The 19,122-nt window shown below is 44.8% G+C and overlaps 1 protein-coding gene across 6 annotated transcripts in view; it reads left to right on the top strand.

Moving 5' to 3' along the window:
- Positions 1-19,122, top strand: part of svopl (SVOP-like) — a 155,692-nt gene that overhangs the window by 19,863 nt on the left and 116,707 nt on the right. For 5 of the 6 annotated variants that reach the window (XR_011887179.1, XR_011887180.1, XR_011887181.1 and 2 more), the window contains exon 2: positions 7,673-7,848. Coding sequence is in view for 3 of the 6 variants with exons in the window: in XM_072268009.1 (XP_072124110.1) it covers positions 7,752-7,848 (97 nt within the window). In the remaining 3 variants the exon portion in view is untranslated. Of the gene's footprint in view, positions 1-7,672; positions 7,849-16,205; positions 16,425-19,122 lie in introns of those variants that run through there. The other variant, XM_072268008.1, reaches the window with a different exon arrangement.

Below are 19,122 nucleotides of genomic sequence, written 5' to 3'. Positions count from 1 at the left end.
TTTGCACTTTATGACCTGAAGAAACTTTTGGTATCCTCTTTAATATTATCGACTAGCTTACTTTCATGTCAAAAGGGCTGTTTCTGTGCTGTAGTTTTTCTATGGTTTCTATGTGTGCAGGTCAGTGGGACTAGGCAGAAAATGGTTCGGCACAGCCAAGAAGGGCCAAAAGGCCTGTTTCTGTGCTGTAGTTTTTTCTATGGTTTCTATGTTCCATCTTTACCTTCTTAATGATCTTTTTAGTTACCTTCTATTGGTTTTTAAAAGCTTCCCAATGCCAAAACTTCCCACTAATTTTTGCTCTATTATATACTCTCTCTTTAGCTTCTATGTTGGCTTTGATATCTTTTGTTAGCCACAGTTATGTCAGTTTGCCTTGAGAATACTTCTTCCTCTTTATATATCCTGTGCTTTCTGAATTACTTCCAGGAATTCTAGCCATTGCTGTTCTTCTGTTATACCTGCCAGTGTTCTTTTCCAATCAATTCTGGCCAACTCCTCTCTCATGCCTCTAATTCTTTCTAATCCACTGTAATACTGATACATCTGACCTTAGCTTCTCCTGAAATTTCAGGGTGAATTCAATCATAATGAAATCAATAATGAAATCTCCTAAGGATTCTTTTACCTTAAGCTCTGTAATTAATTCTGGTTCATTGCACAACACCCAAACCAGATTTTCAGATCCCCTAGTGGGGGCTCAACCATGAGCTGCTCTAAAAAGCCATCTTGTAAGCATTCTAGAAATTCCTCCTCTTGGAATCCAGTGCCAACCTGATTTTCCCAATCTAGCTGCATATTGAAATCCCCCATGTTTATTGTAACTTTGCCCTTCTGCCATGCATTTTTTTAAATCTCCTGTTGTAATTTGTAGACCATGTGCTTACTACTATTTTGGATCTGCAAACAACTCGGGGTCCTGTTATCCTTGCAGTTGCATAGCTCTGTAACCACGATTCAACACCTTCGCTCTAATGATTTGATTTCATTTTTTAGCAGCAGAGCAATGCACCCCCCTCTGCCTTCCAGCCTGTCCTTTCTAATCAATGTGTATCCTTGGACAATATGCTCCCAGCTATAATCTTCTTTCTCCAATGATTCAGTGTTGCCTACAACATCATACATTCCAATCTATAACTGTGCTGCAAATTCATTTACCTTATTCCATATACTGCAAACATTGAAATATAACACCTTCAGTTGTGTATTCATCCTTATCGATTTTTGTCCACCTTTTACATTGCAACTCATCCTGTTGACTGCAATTTTGCCCTGTCATCAGCCTCTCCTTGTTAGGTGTCTCACTACACATTGCCTCTGTTTGTAAACCCACTCTCTCATCCTCAGCTCTATCACTCTGGTTCCCATACCCTTGCTAAATTATTTAAACCCTCCAGAGCAACTCTAGCCAACCTGTCCACAAGGATAATGGACCCCCTCGGGTTCAGGTGTAACCCATCCCTTTTATACAGGTCATACCTTCCCCAGAGGAGATCCCAATGATCCATAAATGTGAACCTCTGCCTCCTGCATCAGTTCCTCAGCCACACGTTCACGGGCCAAGTCATCCTACTCTTACCCTCACTGGCACACGGCACAGGCAGCAACCCAGAGATTACTACCCTGGAGGTCCTATTTTTAGTCATGGTCATAGTCATACTTTATTGATCCTGGGGGAAATTGGTTTTCGTTACAGTTGCACCATAAATAATAAATAGTAATAAAACCATAAATAGTTAAATAATAATATGTAAGTTATTCCAGGAAATAAGCCCAGGACCCACCTATTGGCTCAGGGTGTCTGACCCTCCAAGGGAGGAGTTTTAAAGTTTGATGGCCACAGGCAGGAATGACTTCCTATGACGCTCTGTGCTGTATCTCGGTGGAATGAGTCTCTGGCTGAATGTACTCCTGTGTCCACCCCGGTACATTATGTAGTGGATGGGAGACATTGTCCAAGATGGCATGCAACTTGGACAGCATCCTCTTTTCAGACACCACCGTCAGAGAGTCCAGTTCCATCCCCACAACATGACTGGCCTTACGAATGAGTTTGTTGATTCCGTTGGTGTCTGCTACCCTCAGCCTGCTGCCCCAGCACACAACAGCAAACATGATAGCACTGGCCACCACAGACTCGTAGAACATCCTCAGCATCGTCCGGCAGATGTTAAAGGACCTCAGTCTCCTCAGGAAATAGAGACGGCTCTGCCCCTCCTTGTAGACAGCCTCAGTGTTCTTTGACCAGTCCAGTTTATTGTCATTTCGTATCCCCAGGTATTTGTAATCCTCCACCATGTCCACACTGACCCCCTGGATGGAAACAGGGGTCACCAGTACCTTAGCTCTCCTCAGGTCTACCACCAGCTCCTTAGTCTTTTTCACATTAAGCTGCAGATAATTTTGCTCACATCATGTGACAAAGTTTCCTACCGTAGCCCTGTACTCAGCCTCATCTCCCTTGCTGATGCATCCAACTATGGCAGAGTCATCCGAAAACTTCTGAAGATGACAAGACTGTGCAGTAATTGAAGTCCGAGGTGTAAATGGTGAAGAGAAAGGGAGACAAGACAGTCCCCTGTGGAGCCCCAGTGCTGCTGATCACTCTGTCAGACACACAGTGTTGAAAGAACACGTACTGTGGTCTGCCAGTCAGGTAATCAAGAATCCATGACACCAGGAAAGCATCCACCTGCATCGCTGTCAGCTTCTCCCCCAGCAGAGCAGGGCAGATGGTGTTGAACACACTGGAGAAGTCAAAAAAACATGACCCTCACAGTGCTTGCTGGCTTGTCTGGGTGGGCGTAGACATGGTTCAGCAGGTAGACGATGGCATCCTCAACTCCTAGTCGGGGCTGGTAGGCGAACTGGAGGGGATCTAAGTGTGGCCTGACCATAGGCCAGAGCAGCTCCAGAACAAGTCTCTCCAGGGCCTTCATGATGTGAGAGGTTAATGGCACCGGTCTGTAGTCATTGAGGCCGCTGGGGCACGGCATCTTCGGCACAGGGATGAGGCAGGACGTCTTCAGCTTTTCAGCTCTCTACCCAGCTCCCTAAAATCTCTCTTCAGGACCTCCTCACCTTGTCTACTTATGTCATTGCTACCAACATATACCAATACTTCTGACTGCTCACCCTTGCCATTGAGAATGCCATGGACCCAATCTGAGACATCCCTGACCCTGGCACCTGAGTGGCAACGTGCCATCTGGAAGTCTCTATCGCGCCCACAGAATCTCATCTCTGTTTCCCTGACTATGGAATCTCCTATCGACACTAGTTCTCTTCAACTCTCTGCTCCTCTGAGCCACAGCACCAGACTCAGCCAGAGACCTGGTTGCTGTGGCTCCCACCGGTATGTTGTCCCCTCAATAGTATCTAAAGTTATATACTGTTATTGAGGGGAACCACCACAGGTGTACTCTGCACTGGCTGTGCATTTCCCCTCCTCCTCCTGACAGTTTCTCAGTTATGTGTCTTCTCCTGCATGCTAGGGGTAAATACGTTTCTGTAGCTCCTGTCTGTCACCTCCTCATTCTTCCGTATAGTCGAAGGTCGTCGAGCTGCAGCTCCATTTCCTTAATACATTCTCTGATGTTGATTGTTCAACTACCCTTTTCATTCTCCTCATAATTCCATCAGCTCTCCCAGTCATTTACACACTAGGGGCAATGTGAGAGGAGAGAGAATTAAAAGGGTCATGAGGGGCAACTTCTTCATGTGAAGTGTGGTACTTACATGGAACAAGCTACCAGGGGAAGTGCCTGAGGTAGGTATAATAACAACAATTAAAATACATTTGGACATGTAAATTGTTAGGAAGGGTTGAGAAGTTTATAGGCCAAACACAGCTTAGATGGGCAACTTGTTCAGCATGGACGAGTTCGGCTGAAGAACCTGCTTCTGTGCTGTATTTACAGTGACAACTAACCTACCAACCATGCCTTCATTGGGTTGTGAAGGGAACCCAGGTCACGTAAGGGAAGCAATTGTAGTCAAAAGAAAGAATGAACTTCACACATGTGACATCAGAGGTCAGGGTTCACTGGTGTGGCTGGAGTTGGCAGGGCGGTGGCATCCACTCTCATCTGACCTTCCTCAAGTTACAGTGGCCAACGTGGTGTTGAGTGATAGAGCCGACTGCACCCCTTCACCACTGAGAGTGAAGGACCTCTGTGCCCCGTCCACTGAAATAACCTGAGTCATGTGAAAATGTCGGGGTTCCTTGCACCCCTTTTCCCTGCCCTATTCTAGCCTGATTTACGGCAAACATCTCAAAGCTCCGAAACAATATCCAGCAGCCCTAGGATGTAATCAGCTTCCCTTCAAGAGGCACAGGGATTGCTGCATCACGTGAAGCAGGTACCCAGCTGCGATTATCAACACTGGTGCCTCAGGCTGGGTGTAGGAATGAAGACACATTCAATGTCTCGTGCACCGTACCCAGCTCCTGCAGGCTAATCTGCCCTTGCAGTTCGAGTTTGCTTTTTCAGGTACTTTTAATTTCTCCCCCAGCATCTCTGAACTCAAAAGCCTGGGCTCCTGCCCTGGTGCTGAGCTCACTTTGATATTATTGTGGAGTAGCTTAGGGATAAAAGAGGGCTTGATGGGTAGATTCCAGGATTAACTGCTTTTGTTTATGTTCAATATTTCTGTTTTGATCGACACCAGCACTGTTTTCACTAGGTGCTTAAAATTAATACAGATTTCCTCCAACTCTAGTCCAAAGAAATGGATTTCTTTTTCCTGGGAATATGTTGAAATTTTGAGAATGTGCTGGAGTGTGACTTAGTCTTCTCAGGAGCTTTATTAATTACGTTAAAGTATGTATGAACTCAGCCAAAGGGCTTGTTACCATGCTGTCAAACTTTATGACGTGTGTATGTATTTATCATGGATGGTGCTGTGAATATTAAGAAACAGGCATAGGCTATTCGGTCCCTTGGTCAGGACTGACCTTTTACCTCGGTACCTCCTTCCTGCACTAACCCCATGTCCCCTGATTCCCTTCATAACAAAAAAAATTATTTCTGTCTTGAACCTTCACCCCCTTTCCTGGATAGAGAATCCCAAAGGTTCATTATCCTTTGAGTGAAGAAATCTTTTCTCAGCTCTCTTCTGAGTGGGCAACCCTTATTACACACCAGCCAGAGGAAACATCATTCTTGCATCCACCCTGTCAAGATTATAAGACATAGGAGCGTAATTAGTCTATTCATTCTGCTTCGCCATTCCTCCCGTCAAGCTGGTAGAAATTTTATACCCTTCAAAGAACTCACCTCTCTTCCTTCTGAAGAAATGTACTTGACCTCTCCTTGTTGTAAAAATCATTTGAGGATTTCATTTCTACTTCCAGGAGGATTCTGAGAATGTATTGACATGTACAATAGATTGCGAGTGTCATGGAATCCACAGGTGGCTGGTGGTGGGAGTTGGAGGTGGGGTTGGATATTGTGGAGTGATCTCTCTGGGGAACATAAGGCTGTAAGAAATAGGACCAGGAGTCGGCCATCTGGCTGTCGACCCTGCTCCGCCATTCAATCAGATCATGGTTGATCTGACCATGGACTCATCTCCACCTACCTGCCCTTTCCCCATAACCCTTAAGTCCCAATCGTGTCAATAGTTTCAAGAGGACCCACCAGAAGATTTCTCTGACTTGAAGTGTGTCAGGATTTGTATCAGTAGTACCTCAATGTCCTGGCACAGTGTCACAGTTTACAAGAGGGCGTTTGTACTAATAAAAATTGCTGGATGTGTTAGTATATTACACTTGCAATATATTAACTTCTTTTGGTCATTGGTTGCTTGTCAGTCTTTTTGTGCAGCTTTTCATTGATTCTATTGTATTTCTTTGTTCTGCTGTGAATGCATGCAAAGAAATAAATCCCAGGGTAGTACATAGTGACAGACACGTACTTTAGTAATAAATTTACTTCGAACTTTGGGTCCCTCATTAATACAGTGCATCGTTGGGATTGTGTCAACATTTTCAGGAGTTCTGAGGGTGATGTATGTTGAGTGAGTGGGTACAGCAGTAGTTGAAAATGTCTTTGAATATGCTTGCAGGTGATCCCTGAAATAGCGTCAATGCTTAGAGGGGATTTCTGAGAGTGTCAATATTTGCTGACATTTAAAGTTTGTTTAAAGGAGTCCCTGTGAAGTTGTCTCTACTTAACTTTCAGGAGGGCATTAACCCGAACATGGATATCTGGGAATGTGTTGTATTTACAGGAATTTCAGGGAGGGTGAGTTTGTAGAATCTCCCAGGAGTGTTTCAGTATCTATGGGTGTCAGAATCAGGTTTATTATCACAGATATACAGTATGTCATGAAATTTGTTGTTCTAGAGCAGCAGTACAGTGCAATACATAAAATATACTACAAATTATAACAAGAAATATATTTTAAAAATTAAGTAGGGAAAAACAAGAGCAAAAAATAATGAGGTAGTGTTACACAAGCAAAATTTTAGAGGAACTCTGCAGGTCGGGCAGCATCTATGGAGAAGAATAAACAGTCGATGTTTTGAACTGAGACCCTTCATCAGGAATAGTGAGGTAGTGTTCATGGGTCCATCGTCTGATACGAAATCTTATGGTGGAGGGGAGTCCCATGAGTGGACAGGTGCTCCCGAGAACTACCGCGGGGTTCTGTTCCTGTGAACTGTTTGTTACCTGAACAGTTTGTTAAACAGAAGTGAGGCCACAAACAGAGTTTTCCACTTGACAGGCAATGCCTGCAGCTCAGTTCATCCCATCAGTCTCCCAAACATTCGCTCATATATACAGGCTGCATCAGAGTTGGCATTGGTAAGCTGGGCGGACCTGTACTGACATCTACAAGGGTTCAGAGGAGCATGCAGCTGGTTGCAGGGTGGGATTTCGGTATTTGTCATAACTTAGGGAATGTGTTAGGGTTAATGCAAGGTGTGTTGTGTGCGTTTCAAGAGGAGGTCAGTGTTTATATTAATATAAATATATGTGCAGTCTAGAGGGAGTATCGAAGTGTTCTATAGTTACCTAAGAATGCTACGACTATGCTGTAGCTCTCTGGCTACCTAGGAGCACAGGGTCTATGTCTGTAACTACATGGGTTGTAGTGATGTGCCATGTTCATAGGCGGGGTTGAATTTCATCACGATTAACAAGCAAATAAAGAAGGCCTGCATTGATATTTACAGCCCACACATCATTCCAGTAGTTCTAAAGTCTTTTACAATCAACAATTTACCACTGAAATGTAGTCCACTGTTGTGTTTGGGGTTTCTTGGCTTGTGCTGTATCAGTGTTTACACTTCTGTAACAAACACAAAACGCTGGAGGAGCTTGGCAGATCAGGCAGCATCTCTGGAAAGGATTAAAGAGTCAACGTTCCTTTCTCTTCCTCTTCCCCTCCCCGTTTCTCTCCCACTTCCTCTCCAGGGATCCCAGCCTGAGAAACATTGATTCCTTCCCACAGATCTTGCCTGATCTGCAGAGATCCTCCTACATTTTGTGTTACTCTGGAATATCAGCATCTGTAGAATCTCTTGTGTCTGTGCGGCAATTCCAGGAATTTCAAGGAGCACAATAACTTATTATAATATTTTATATTTGCTGTAATACTTGATACAATAACCTTATATAGTATGTAAACAGTTATAGTCATCTCATCCTCTGTCTTCATTTAGGCCAATCTGATGTTGGAAGGTGTAATGCTGAGCTGTTATCATTTAAGAAGAAGCAGCGATTCTGTATCCAGGACGCAACATGACCTCCCGGAAAGAAGCCCTGGTCAATTATATTCATCTGGAGGAGTACTGCACGATTTCATTTCGAGAAGGCCATGGCAAGAAGCCTCAGAAAGGTACAAGCCCTTTCACATGAGATTTCCAGTGTGATGTAGTTTGATTGAGACCACTGGAACTCTCTCCTTCAGTGCTTCAATTCACCTACGTGTGCACTAACTGAGCCATAGAGCACCCACCTGCTTTGCCCAGCACCCACGCGTTCACACCCTGCTTTTGCAGAGGCACCCACTCCACCCAGACCTGCACAGTTATCCTGCATCAGCGCCTACACGTTCAATGCAGAACCCAAACACTCACCCAGCTCTGCACCTTGCACATATCAGCCCAGTTCTACACAAGTAGCTTTACAAAGACCGGCGCCGACTCACCCCGACCGGACCGGACCGGACCGAACTGGCGCGGACTGGACCGGACTGGCTCGGATTCACCCGGACCCGCACCGATTCACCCGGACAGGACCAGCACGGACTCACCTGGGCTCACCCAGACTCACCCGGACCGGCACTGAGTTCCTCCAGCATTTTATATGTGTTGCTTTGTATTTCCAGCATCTGCAGACCTTATGTCTGTGAATGCCCTGGAATGACGAGAAGCAGTCTTTTTTATCATTGGCTTAATATTAATGAGCCACATTTTTTTGCTGCTGGGTAGTAGGGTGGTGTAGTTAGAACGGCTGACACGTATCCAGAGATTTGGTTCTATCCTGACATCAGGTTTCCCTGGCGACCATGTGGGTTTTCCGGTGCTGCTCTGGTTTGTCTCCTTACAGGGTGGGGGCATTAATCAGTCACTGTAAATTGTCCCTAGTGTGTAGTTGAGTGGTAGAATTTGAGGAGAGTTGATGGAAAAAATGGGGAGAATCTTCATTAAAAGGGAGGAATAAAGGATCAGTGTAAATGGGTGGTTGATGGACAGCATAAACTCAATAGGGTGAAGGCCCTGTGTCCGTTATGTATCTCTTTATAACTCCCTGACTCTATAACTAGTATTATGTATGGTTTTATGGTCTTATTTTACCACAGACTCCCTAAAGATATCCAACATTGTTCAACACACATCAAAGTTGCTGGGGAATGCAGCAGGCCAGGCAGCATGTCTAGAAAGAGGTAAAGTCGACGTTTCGGGCCGAGACCCTTCGTCAGGACTAACTGAAAGAAGAGCTAGTAAGAGATTTGAAAGTGGGAGGGGGAGGAGGGATCCAAAATGATAGAAGAAGACAGGAGCGGGAGGAATGGAGCCAAGAGCTGGACAGTTGATAGACAAAAGGGATACGAGAGGTCATGGGACAGGAGGCCCAGGGAGAAAGAAAAGGGGGAGGGGGGGGAAACCCAGAGGATGGGCAAGGGGTATAGTGAGAGGGACAGAGGGAGAAAAAGGAGAGAGAGATAAAAAGAATGTGTGTATATAAATAAATAACAGATGGGGTACGAGGGGGAGGTGGGGCATTAGCGGAAGTTAGAGAAGTCGATGTTCATGCCATCAGGTTGGAGGCTACCCAGATGGAATATAAGGTGTTGTTCCTCCAACCTGAGTGTGGCTTCAGCTTTACAGTAGAGGAGGCCATGGATAGACATATCAGAATGGGAATGGGATGTGGAATTAAAATGTGTGGCCACTGGGGGATCCTGCTTTCTCTGGCGGACAGAGCGTAGGTGTTCAGCGAAATGATCTCCCAGTCCGCGTTGGGTCTCGCCAATATATAGAAGGCCACATCGGGAGCACCGGATGCAGTATATCACCCTAGCCGACTCACAGGTGAAGTGTCACCTCACCTGGAAGGACTGTCTGGGGCCCTGAATGGTGATAAGGGAGGAAGTGTAAGGAGAAACAACACCTTATATTCCGTCTGGGTAGCTTCCAACCTGATGGCATGAACATTGACTTCTCAAACTTCGCCTAATGCCCCACCTCCCCCTTGTACCCCATCCGTTATTTATTTATATACACACATTCTTTTTCTCTCTCCTTTTTCTCCCTCTGTCCCTCTCACTGTACCCCTTGCCCATCCTCTGGGATTTTCCCCCCTCCCCCTTTTCTTTCTCCCTAAGCCTCCTGTCCCATGATCCTCTCATACCCCTTTTGCCAATCAACTGTCCAGCTCTTGGCTCTATTCCTCCCCCTCCTGTCTTCTCCTATCATTTTGGATCTCCCCCTCCCCCTCCCACTTTCAAATCTCTTACTAGCTCTTCTTTCAGTTAGTCCTGATGAAGGGTCTCCGCCTGAAACGTCGACTGTACCTCTTCCTAGAGATGCTGCCTGGCCTGCTGCGTTCACCAGCAACTTTTATGTGTGTTGCTTGAATTTCCAGCATCTGCAGATTTCCTCGTGTTTGCAACATTGCTGAATGTCCTTTTTTATAATTCACTTATGGAATGCGTATTTTGCTGGTCGGGGCAATACTTAATGCCCATCACTATTTGCCTTGGATGGCAGAGGTAGGGTAGCAAATCCTGCCAGTGGAATAGAGAGCCAAGAAACAATGAAGGAATGTGATTTGTTTCCAGTACAGGTGGTAAATTGGAGAGAATTTTGAGATGGTAATGTCCCCAAAATGTCTGGTGCTTCCAGTGGCCTTGTTTTACTTGGGTTACCCCACCCTCAGCAGCTGGGTAATCACAGGCAGCTGTTTTGTAGGAATATGTGGCTCTCTCATTACAGGGAGGAGGTAGAAGAGCTCGAGGTCTGGTGCCAGGCAAATAACCTGTTCCTTAATGTCAACAAGTAAATGATTATCAACTTCAGGAGAACTTACACCTCTCACATGGGTAGCACAGCAATGGAAACTGCAAGCAGTTTCAACTTCTGGGAGTTCACATCATGCACAGACTTTCATGGAACTAGAACACATTCTATACAGTCAGGAAAGCTCACCAATGCCTCTACTTTCTGAGGAGGCTGAAGAGAGCTGGACTTTGCACATCCATAGTCATGTCACTCTACAATGCTCTGTAGAGAGCATCCTTAGAAGCAGCATCACTGCTTGCTACGGAAGCTACACTGCAATGGACAGGAAGCCTCTATGACGGGTAGCCAAAGCTGCCCAAAGCATCACTGACACCAGCCTACCTGCCATCAGGGACATATATGCAGAAAGGTGCGGGAAAAGGGCCAGTAACATCATGAAGGATCCCACACAACCTGCTCATGGACTTCTGTTCCACTCCCATCAGAGTGGAGCCTACACAGCATCCACACCAGGACCACCAGACTCAAAAACAGTTACTTTCCCCAAGCAGCAAGGCTGATCAACACCTCCACCCACTAACTCCACCTCTTACTTTATTCTTTCCCATCAGTTACCTTGTGTACATCCTAGCATCACTGTATAGACATACACTCAATCCATGTATATACGCTATCTTATGTATTTATATTTATTGTGTGTTTTTTGATTATTATTGTGTTCTTTATCTTTTGTCTTTTTTGTTATATGGAGTAACAATTATTTTGTTCTTACACTTGTGTGTAAGAAATAACATTCAGCACCTCACCAACTTGTAACTGTCAATGATAACAGTATTGATGTCACCGTTTAGTTTTATATCTCATTCATGGTCAGCCATTTGGTGTATAGATTGCATGGCATCATCCATTATGCAAACCAACCTCCCCTCCAATGACTATACATCCCATTGCCCTGGGAAAGCAGCAAACACAAATCACTGGCTCCTCTCACACCAGTCATTCTCTCTTCTGCCCTCTCCCATTAGGCAGAAGATAGCAAAGCTTGCGAGCACAACTCACCAGACTCAAGCGCAGCTTCTACCATGTTCTTATAAGATTCTTGAGTGATCCTCTCATACGCAAACGATGAACTCTTCATCACCCAACCTAACTTATTAGGGCCCTTGTATATCACTGCACATTGTCTGTGGCTACAACACTATATTCTGAAGGTTGTCTTTCTGTTTACTACTTCAGTGTACTTAGCATTGTAACGTGAACAAAGTCACCAGAGAGACATTGAAGCCAATGGATACAGAAGTATTTTATTCAACAAAGTGAGACACTCACAATGGAAAAGGCTTGTTTGACCCAATATTACATGATATTTTATATGCTAAAGATCAAAGGGAGGGGCAGGACGATTCTATAGTTACAATGTATTTACAATGCTTCCTTTGAATTGCATATAATATTCACACCTCCATCTTCACACCCACACTCCAGACACCCAAAATGAATGTTAATCTGCACTGTCTGGTTTTCAATTAACTGATGTCCACAGCTCCAGGAAACTATTGTCCATGGCTACATTTTAAATTTAATCTAAAATCCTCATTCATGTCTAAAGATTGATTACTGAAATAAATATTAATATAATAACCTAATATTAACATAACCTAACTCCATAATACACTCTAACAGTCTTGGGTATGGTATAATCTCACTTGATAGTATGCAAACAATCAGCTATCCCAGTCCATGTGACAATAATAAACCAATACAATATCAAACCATGCATGTCCTCCTTCCCCTGTTTGGATAAAAAATGTTATTGTCTAAAAAATGCCAAAAATATCAAATTATGTCAGATCGGTTTGTGATGGGTAAGGTTAATGTGGAAATTAACTGAGGCAGGATAAAGGAACAGGCTTGCAAAGTACTTTATTGAACAGGATTACAATGACAATAACTGGTGCTGAGTGGTTACTGCACCAGCTCCAATCAATGGAATACAGAAGGGGAAAGAACGGGGACTGTGGTTGATACAGACTTCCCAGTAGTTCTCAAAAAAACCCACTTCCCCTCAACCTTCACAAACCCCTGACCTTTGAATACCAATTAGTTCAATGCACAATATTTCAACCAACACAAATTCTCCATTTCACACGCAATCTCTTTAACCTGGCATACACCCCATCCTTCTCGTTATGCTAGCAACACACACAAAATGCCGGAGGAACTCAGTTTGGTGGGGCAGCATCTATGGGGGGGAAAAAAAAGGTACCGTCGACGTTTTGGGCCGGATTTCCAGCATAGAAACATAGAAACATAGAAAATAGGTGCAGGAGTAGGCCATTCGGCCCTTCGAGCCTGCACCGCCATTTATTATGATCATGGCTGATCATCCAACTCAGAAAACCGCCCCAGCCTTCCCTCCATACCCCCTGACCCCTGTAGCCACAAGGGCTATATCTAACTCCCTCTTAAATATAGCCAATGAACTAGCCTCAACTGTTTCCTGTGGCAGAGAATTCCACAGATTCACCACTCTCTGTGTGAAGAAGTTTTTCCTAATCTCGGTCCTAAAAGGCATCCCCTCTATCCTCAAACTGTGACCCCTCGTTCTGGACTTCCCCAACATCGGGAACAATCTTCCTGCATCTAGCCTGTCCAATCCCTTTAGGATCTTATACGTTTCAATCAGATCCCCCCTCAATCTTCTAAATTCCAATGAGTACAAGCCCAGTTCATCCAGTCTTTCTTCATATGAAAGTCCTGCCATCCCAGGAATCAATCTGGTGAACCTTCTCTGTACTCCCTCTATGGCAAGGATGTCTTTCCTCAGATTAGGGGACCAAAACTGCACACAATACTCCAGGTGTGGTCTCACCAAGGCCTTGTACAACTGCAGTAGTACCTCCCTGCTCCTGTACTCGAATCCTCTCGCTATAATTGCCAGCATACCATTCGCCTTTTTCACCGCCTGCTGTGCCTGCATGCCCACTTTCAATGACCGGTGTATAATGACACCCAAGTCTCGTTGCACCTCCCCTTTTCCTAATTGGCCACCATTCAGATAATAATCTGTTTTCCTATTTTTGCCACCAAAGTGGATAACTTCACATTTATCCACATTAAATTGCATCTGCCATGAATTTGCCCACTCACCCAACCTATCCAAGTCACCCTGCATCCTCTTAGCATCCTCCTCACAGCTAACACTGCCACCCAGCTTCGTGTCATCCGCAAACTTGGAGATGCTGCATTTAATTCCCTCATCCAAGTCATTAATATATATTGTAAACAACTGGGGTCCCAGCACTGAGCCTTGCGGTACCCCACTAGTCACCGCCTGCCATTCTGAAAAGGTCCCGTTTATTCCCACTCTTTGCTTCCTGTCTGCTAACCAACTCTCCACCCACACCAATACCTTACCCCCAATACTGTGTGCTTTAAGCTTGCACACTAATCTCCTGTGTGGGACCTTGTCAAAAGCCTTCTGAAAATCCAAATATACCACGTCCACTGGTTCTCCCCTATCCACTCTTCTAGTTACATCCTCAAAAAATTCTATGAGATTCGTCAGACATGATTTTCCTTTCACAAATCCATGCTGACTTTGTCCGATCATTTCACCGCTTTCCAAATGTGCTGTTATCACATCCTTGATAACTGACTCCAGCAGTTTCCCCACCACCGACGTTAGGCTAACCGGTCTATAATTCCCTGGTTTCTCTCTCCCTCCTTTTTTAAAAAGTGGAGTTACATTAGCCACCCTCCAATCCTCAGGAACTAGTCCAGAATCTAACGAGTTTTGAAAAATTATCACTAATGCATCCACTATTTCTTGGGCTACTTCCTTAAGCACCCTGGGATGCAGACCATCTGGCCCTGGGGATTTATCTGCCTTCAATCCCTTCAATTTACCTAACACCACTTCCCTACTAACATGTATTTCGCTCAGTTCCTCCATCTCACTGGACCCTCTGTCCCCTACTATTTCTGGAAGATTATTTATGAAGACAGAACCAAAGTAATTATTCAATTGGTCTGCCATGTCCTTGCTCCCCATAATCAATTCACCTGTTTCTGTCTGCAGGGGACCTACATTTGTCTTTACCAGTCTTTTCCTTTTTACATATCTATAAAAGCTTTTACAGTCCATTTTTATGTTGCCTGCCAGTTTTCTCTCATAATCTTTTTTCCCCTTCCTAATTAAGCCCTTTGTCCTCCTCTGCTGAACTCTGAATTTCTCCCAGTCCTCAGGTGAGCCACTTTCTCTGGCTAATTTGTATGTTTCTTCTTTGGAATTGATACTATCCCTAATTTCTCTTGTCAGCCACGGGTGCACTACCTTCCTTGATTTATTCTTTTGCCAAACTGGGATGAACATTTGTTGCAGTTCATCCATGCAATCTTTAAATGCTTGCCATTGCATATCCACCGTCAATCCTTTAAGTGTCATTTGCCAGTCTATCTTAGCTAATTCACGTCTCATACCTTCAAAGTTACCCCCTTTAAGTTCAGAACCTTTGTTTCTGAATTAACTATGTCACTTTCCATCTTAATGAAGAATTCCACCATATTATGGTCACTCTTACCCAAGGGGCCTCTCACGACAAGATTGCTAATTGACCCTTCCTCATTGCTCAAAACCCAGTCCAGAATAGCCTGCTCTCTAGTCGGTTCCTCGACATGTTGGTTCAAAAAACCATCCCGCATACATTCCAAGAAATCCTCTTCCTCAGCACCTTTACCAATTTGGTTCACCCAATCTACATGTAGATTGAAGTCACCCATTATAACTGCTGTTCCTTTATTGCACACATTTCTAATTTCCTGTTTAATACCATCTCCGACCTCACTACTACTGTTAGGTGGCCTGTACACAACTCCCACCAGTGTCTTCTGCCTCTTAGTGTTACGCAGCTCTACCCATATCGATTCCACATCTTCCCGGCTTATGTCCTTCCTTTCTATTGTGTTAATCTCTTCTTTGACCAGCAACGCCACCCCACCTCCCCTTCCTTCATGTCTATCCCTCCTGAATATTGAATATCCCTGAACGTTGAGCTCCCAACCCTGGTCACCCTGGAGCCATGTCTCTGTGATCCCAACTATATCATAATCATTAATAACAATCTGCACTTTCAATTCATCCACCTTATTACGAATGCTCCTTGCATTGACACACAAAGCCTTCAGGCGCTCTTTTACAACTCTCTTAGCCCTTATACAATTATGCTGAAAAGTGGCCCTTTTTAATGCTTGCCCTGGATTTGTCGGCCTGCCACTTTTGCTTTTCTCCATAGTACTTTTTGTTTCTACCCTCACTTTACACCCCTCTGCCTCTCTGCACTGGTTCCCATCCCCCTGTAGTGAACTAACCTCCTCACGCCTAGCCTCTTTAATTTGATTCCCACCCCCCAACCGTTCTAGTTTAAAGTCATCTGCCGACTTTCTGTTGTTTGCTTCTCGTTACCCCACTCTTCACGCGAACTTTATCCTAACAAACGCTCGCACTCAAATAGGCTTTACCCAGTGGAGCTCAACCGCCTTTCACACCACATCTCCCATCGAACTTGCCACCTCTGCCAGCCCACGTTTGTCTCCACACTCATTCAGTATAACAGGAGAGCGCACTTGGAGCCGGAACTCCAAGTTAAGGATGACGTGGAATTCCAGCTTTGTACCTCACGTCGAGCAAATTCCGGAGCCTTGTGCCCAGCTATCTTTACACTTTCACGAATCCCATCAGTTCCTTTACAAAGACCAAGGAAATGTGGCTTTCTCTGTTTAAATCCCTTCACCGCCTGTCATACTCCGTCAGTAGGATCGCAAGCCGCCAGCCAATCATCCGTTTACTGAAGTGTTTATTCTCAGCTGGCTTTCCAAGTGGCTCTGTGTGGAATCATGGACGTGTCGATGCAGGAGTATAAGGAATTCGACAATTATAAGATCCGAGGTATCGTATACAGCTGCAAAAATTGTGTTCACGCAGTGGTTACCGTGCGGATGAGTTAATATGCGCAAGCAAGCAGGAGGTAGCAAAGTGTGGCTGGTCGTGAGTTGTGCTGGAACTAAAGCAGTTAGTCCAGGGACAGGCGACGAGCTTGTTTTTGTCAGAGAAACTCTGGCGTCAGTGGAACGAGGAACAAAAACAATCAAATCGCACAATAAACAGCGCAACTAGGCTGAGGAGCAACTAAACTCTACAATTCAGTATGGTAACCGACTCATGCAAGGCGTTGGAAACCTTGGGGGGAAAAAAACGTAGATTTTGTGGCCAATAGTGCATCTGTCGTTTCTCTTTGAATAGCAGACCCTCTAAGGTTGGGTTTTGTTCCGAGAGCGGTGCAAAATCAAAGGGTCTCTTTAATTGATCTGGTTCCTCCCACCTCTCACTAAGTAGTGATCTAATAAGCAGACCCTCCAAATACAGTCGTGGGTTTTTTAATGGCATTTCCTTGGCTGTGGGAAATGAAACCGTTTACCGAACTCGATTTCAAATAAAAGGGTATCTGATATTGGTATATTACTATCAGATATACCGAGATGGACGAAAACCTTTTGCCATCCAGGGGGATCAAAGCACAAAATTACATGGAGCGAGTCATAATAGAGGTGACAGTGTCGGAGTTACAAGGGAGTGTGCAGTGCAGGTGGACAGTTTTCAAGGCAGAGTGGAGAGCACACAGTGCAAAGGAATATATGCAGCAATTGATCAGAGGCAAACAAGACCGCTCTCAGTAACTCTAAACAGATACTGGCTTATCTTATTGCTCTGCTTGGCTGGACTGTCCAATACTTCCTTACCGCTGTTGCTCGGGTTTACGCCAAGAAAAAGGCAGACAGGCTTCCAACCCCCCTCACCTCACCCGCCCCCCACCCCACGCACAATACCTGTCCTGAATTCAGACTGCAACTCGATAGCAGATATGAATTCAGACTTGGCATTCACAGATAGGGTGTGACTTAAATTCCAGCCCTTCTACATGCAAAACTTTCAGTGTCTGCTTTGGAAATGCGGTACAACAAAAGATTCTCCTTCCACATGCAAACCTTTCAGTGTTTGGTTTGTTTTGTAAGTGCTGTACAACAAATGATTCTCTCTTTCCACATGCAATCCGTTGAATGTCTGGTTTGTTTTGCAAATATGTTACAACAAGGGATTCTCTCTTTCCATGTGCAATCCGTTCAATATTCAGTTTGGTTTGCAAAGGATTCTCTTTTTCTTTGAGGTCCATGAGCCAGTCCTCATTGGAGGATCAGGGATGGAGAGAGTTAGCAACTTTAAGTTCCTGGGTGTTACTACAGGGGGCCTGTCCTGGACCCAGCACGGGAATGCAATTGCAAAGAACGGAAGGCAGCACCTTCACTTTCTTAGTAGTGTGACAAGAATACACATAGATTAAGATGTAGCTGGCCTGGGCTGGCACCAGTGGAATCAGCAGTTGGTCTGCCACCTGTCTTCAGGAGAGAGAGATAAGGGAAACAATGGAGCAGCATTTGGAGATGTGTAATGAAGGGGAAGGAGAGCTGTCAAGATCGGCTTCCCCTTTGAACCCTGAACTGTTTGAAGTGATGGACAGCAGGGGGATAAAAAGAGACAGGTTCGCTAAGGCAGGACACACACACGACACCCGAGGTAACGAGACCCTGGAAGCGGTGCACCTCTCAAGTCGGTGGGAAGCTTTTGGACGGCTGATTGCGGGATCAAGCCATAGACGCTCAGGGTGGAAAGGCACGATCGGCGGGAACCTGGTGTGTGTCCACCCTTGCCTGGGTGCTGGGTTCACCGCAAAGAAACAATCGTATCTGGAAACGGAGGGGTCACGGTCGGTGACCTCAGATGACATCACAAAGGACTCGCCCGAAAGCTGACTGCAAAGGTCTGTGTGGAAGTCGTTTTGAATATTCATTCGTTTTGCTCTCTCTCTCCTTCCCCCCACTGTCCATCGCCACGGCAGCGATTACTGCGAACTGAACTGAACTAAATTGAACTGAACTTTGCGTCATTTTGAAACTGGTCATTTACCCCTAGACAACAATAGAGCTTGATTGATCCTGTTATCTTAATTCTGTGTACATGTATGTTTATCATTGCTGAACTGTTGCATTCATTATCCTTTTGATTAGAGTACTGTGTTGCTTGTTTCCTTAATAAAACTTTCTTAGTTCTAGTAATCCAGACTCCAACTGAGTGATCCATTTCTGCTGGTTTGGCAACCCAGTTACGGGGTACGTAACAGTAGTCAGCGGAGATTTGGCATGACATCTAAAAAACTTTGACAAACATCTACAGATGTGTACCAGAGAGTGTATTGACTGGCTCCTTCATGGCCTGCTGTGGAAACACCAAAGTCTTTGAACTGAAAATCATGCAAAAGGTAGTGGATTCACCCAGAACATTACGTATTGAGCATTGAGCGCATCTACATGAAAGGCTGTATAGGAAATCTTGGCTGGAAGATGATAGCTAGGAGCTTAATGTCGAAGGATACACGTCATATCCAAAGGGTATGCAGGAAGGCAGTTACATTCCTCTGTTGGTAAGTAAAACTGAAGTCAAATAATTTGAAAGACGTGACATAGGGTCAGGTGTCCAATCATTGTGGATAGAGCTAAGGGTAAAAAAGACCCTGATGGGAGTTGTGCAATGA

This window comes from Mobula birostris, chromosome 9 (assembly GCF_030028105.1).
Source record: "Mobula birostris isolate sMobBir1 chromosome 9, sMobBir1.hap1, whole genome shotgun sequence".
Lineage (NCBI taxonomy): Eukaryota > Metazoa > Chordata > Chondrichthyes > Myliobatiformes > Myliobatidae > Mobula > Mobula birostris.
This window is presented reverse-complemented; position numbering and strand designations above follow the sequence as displayed.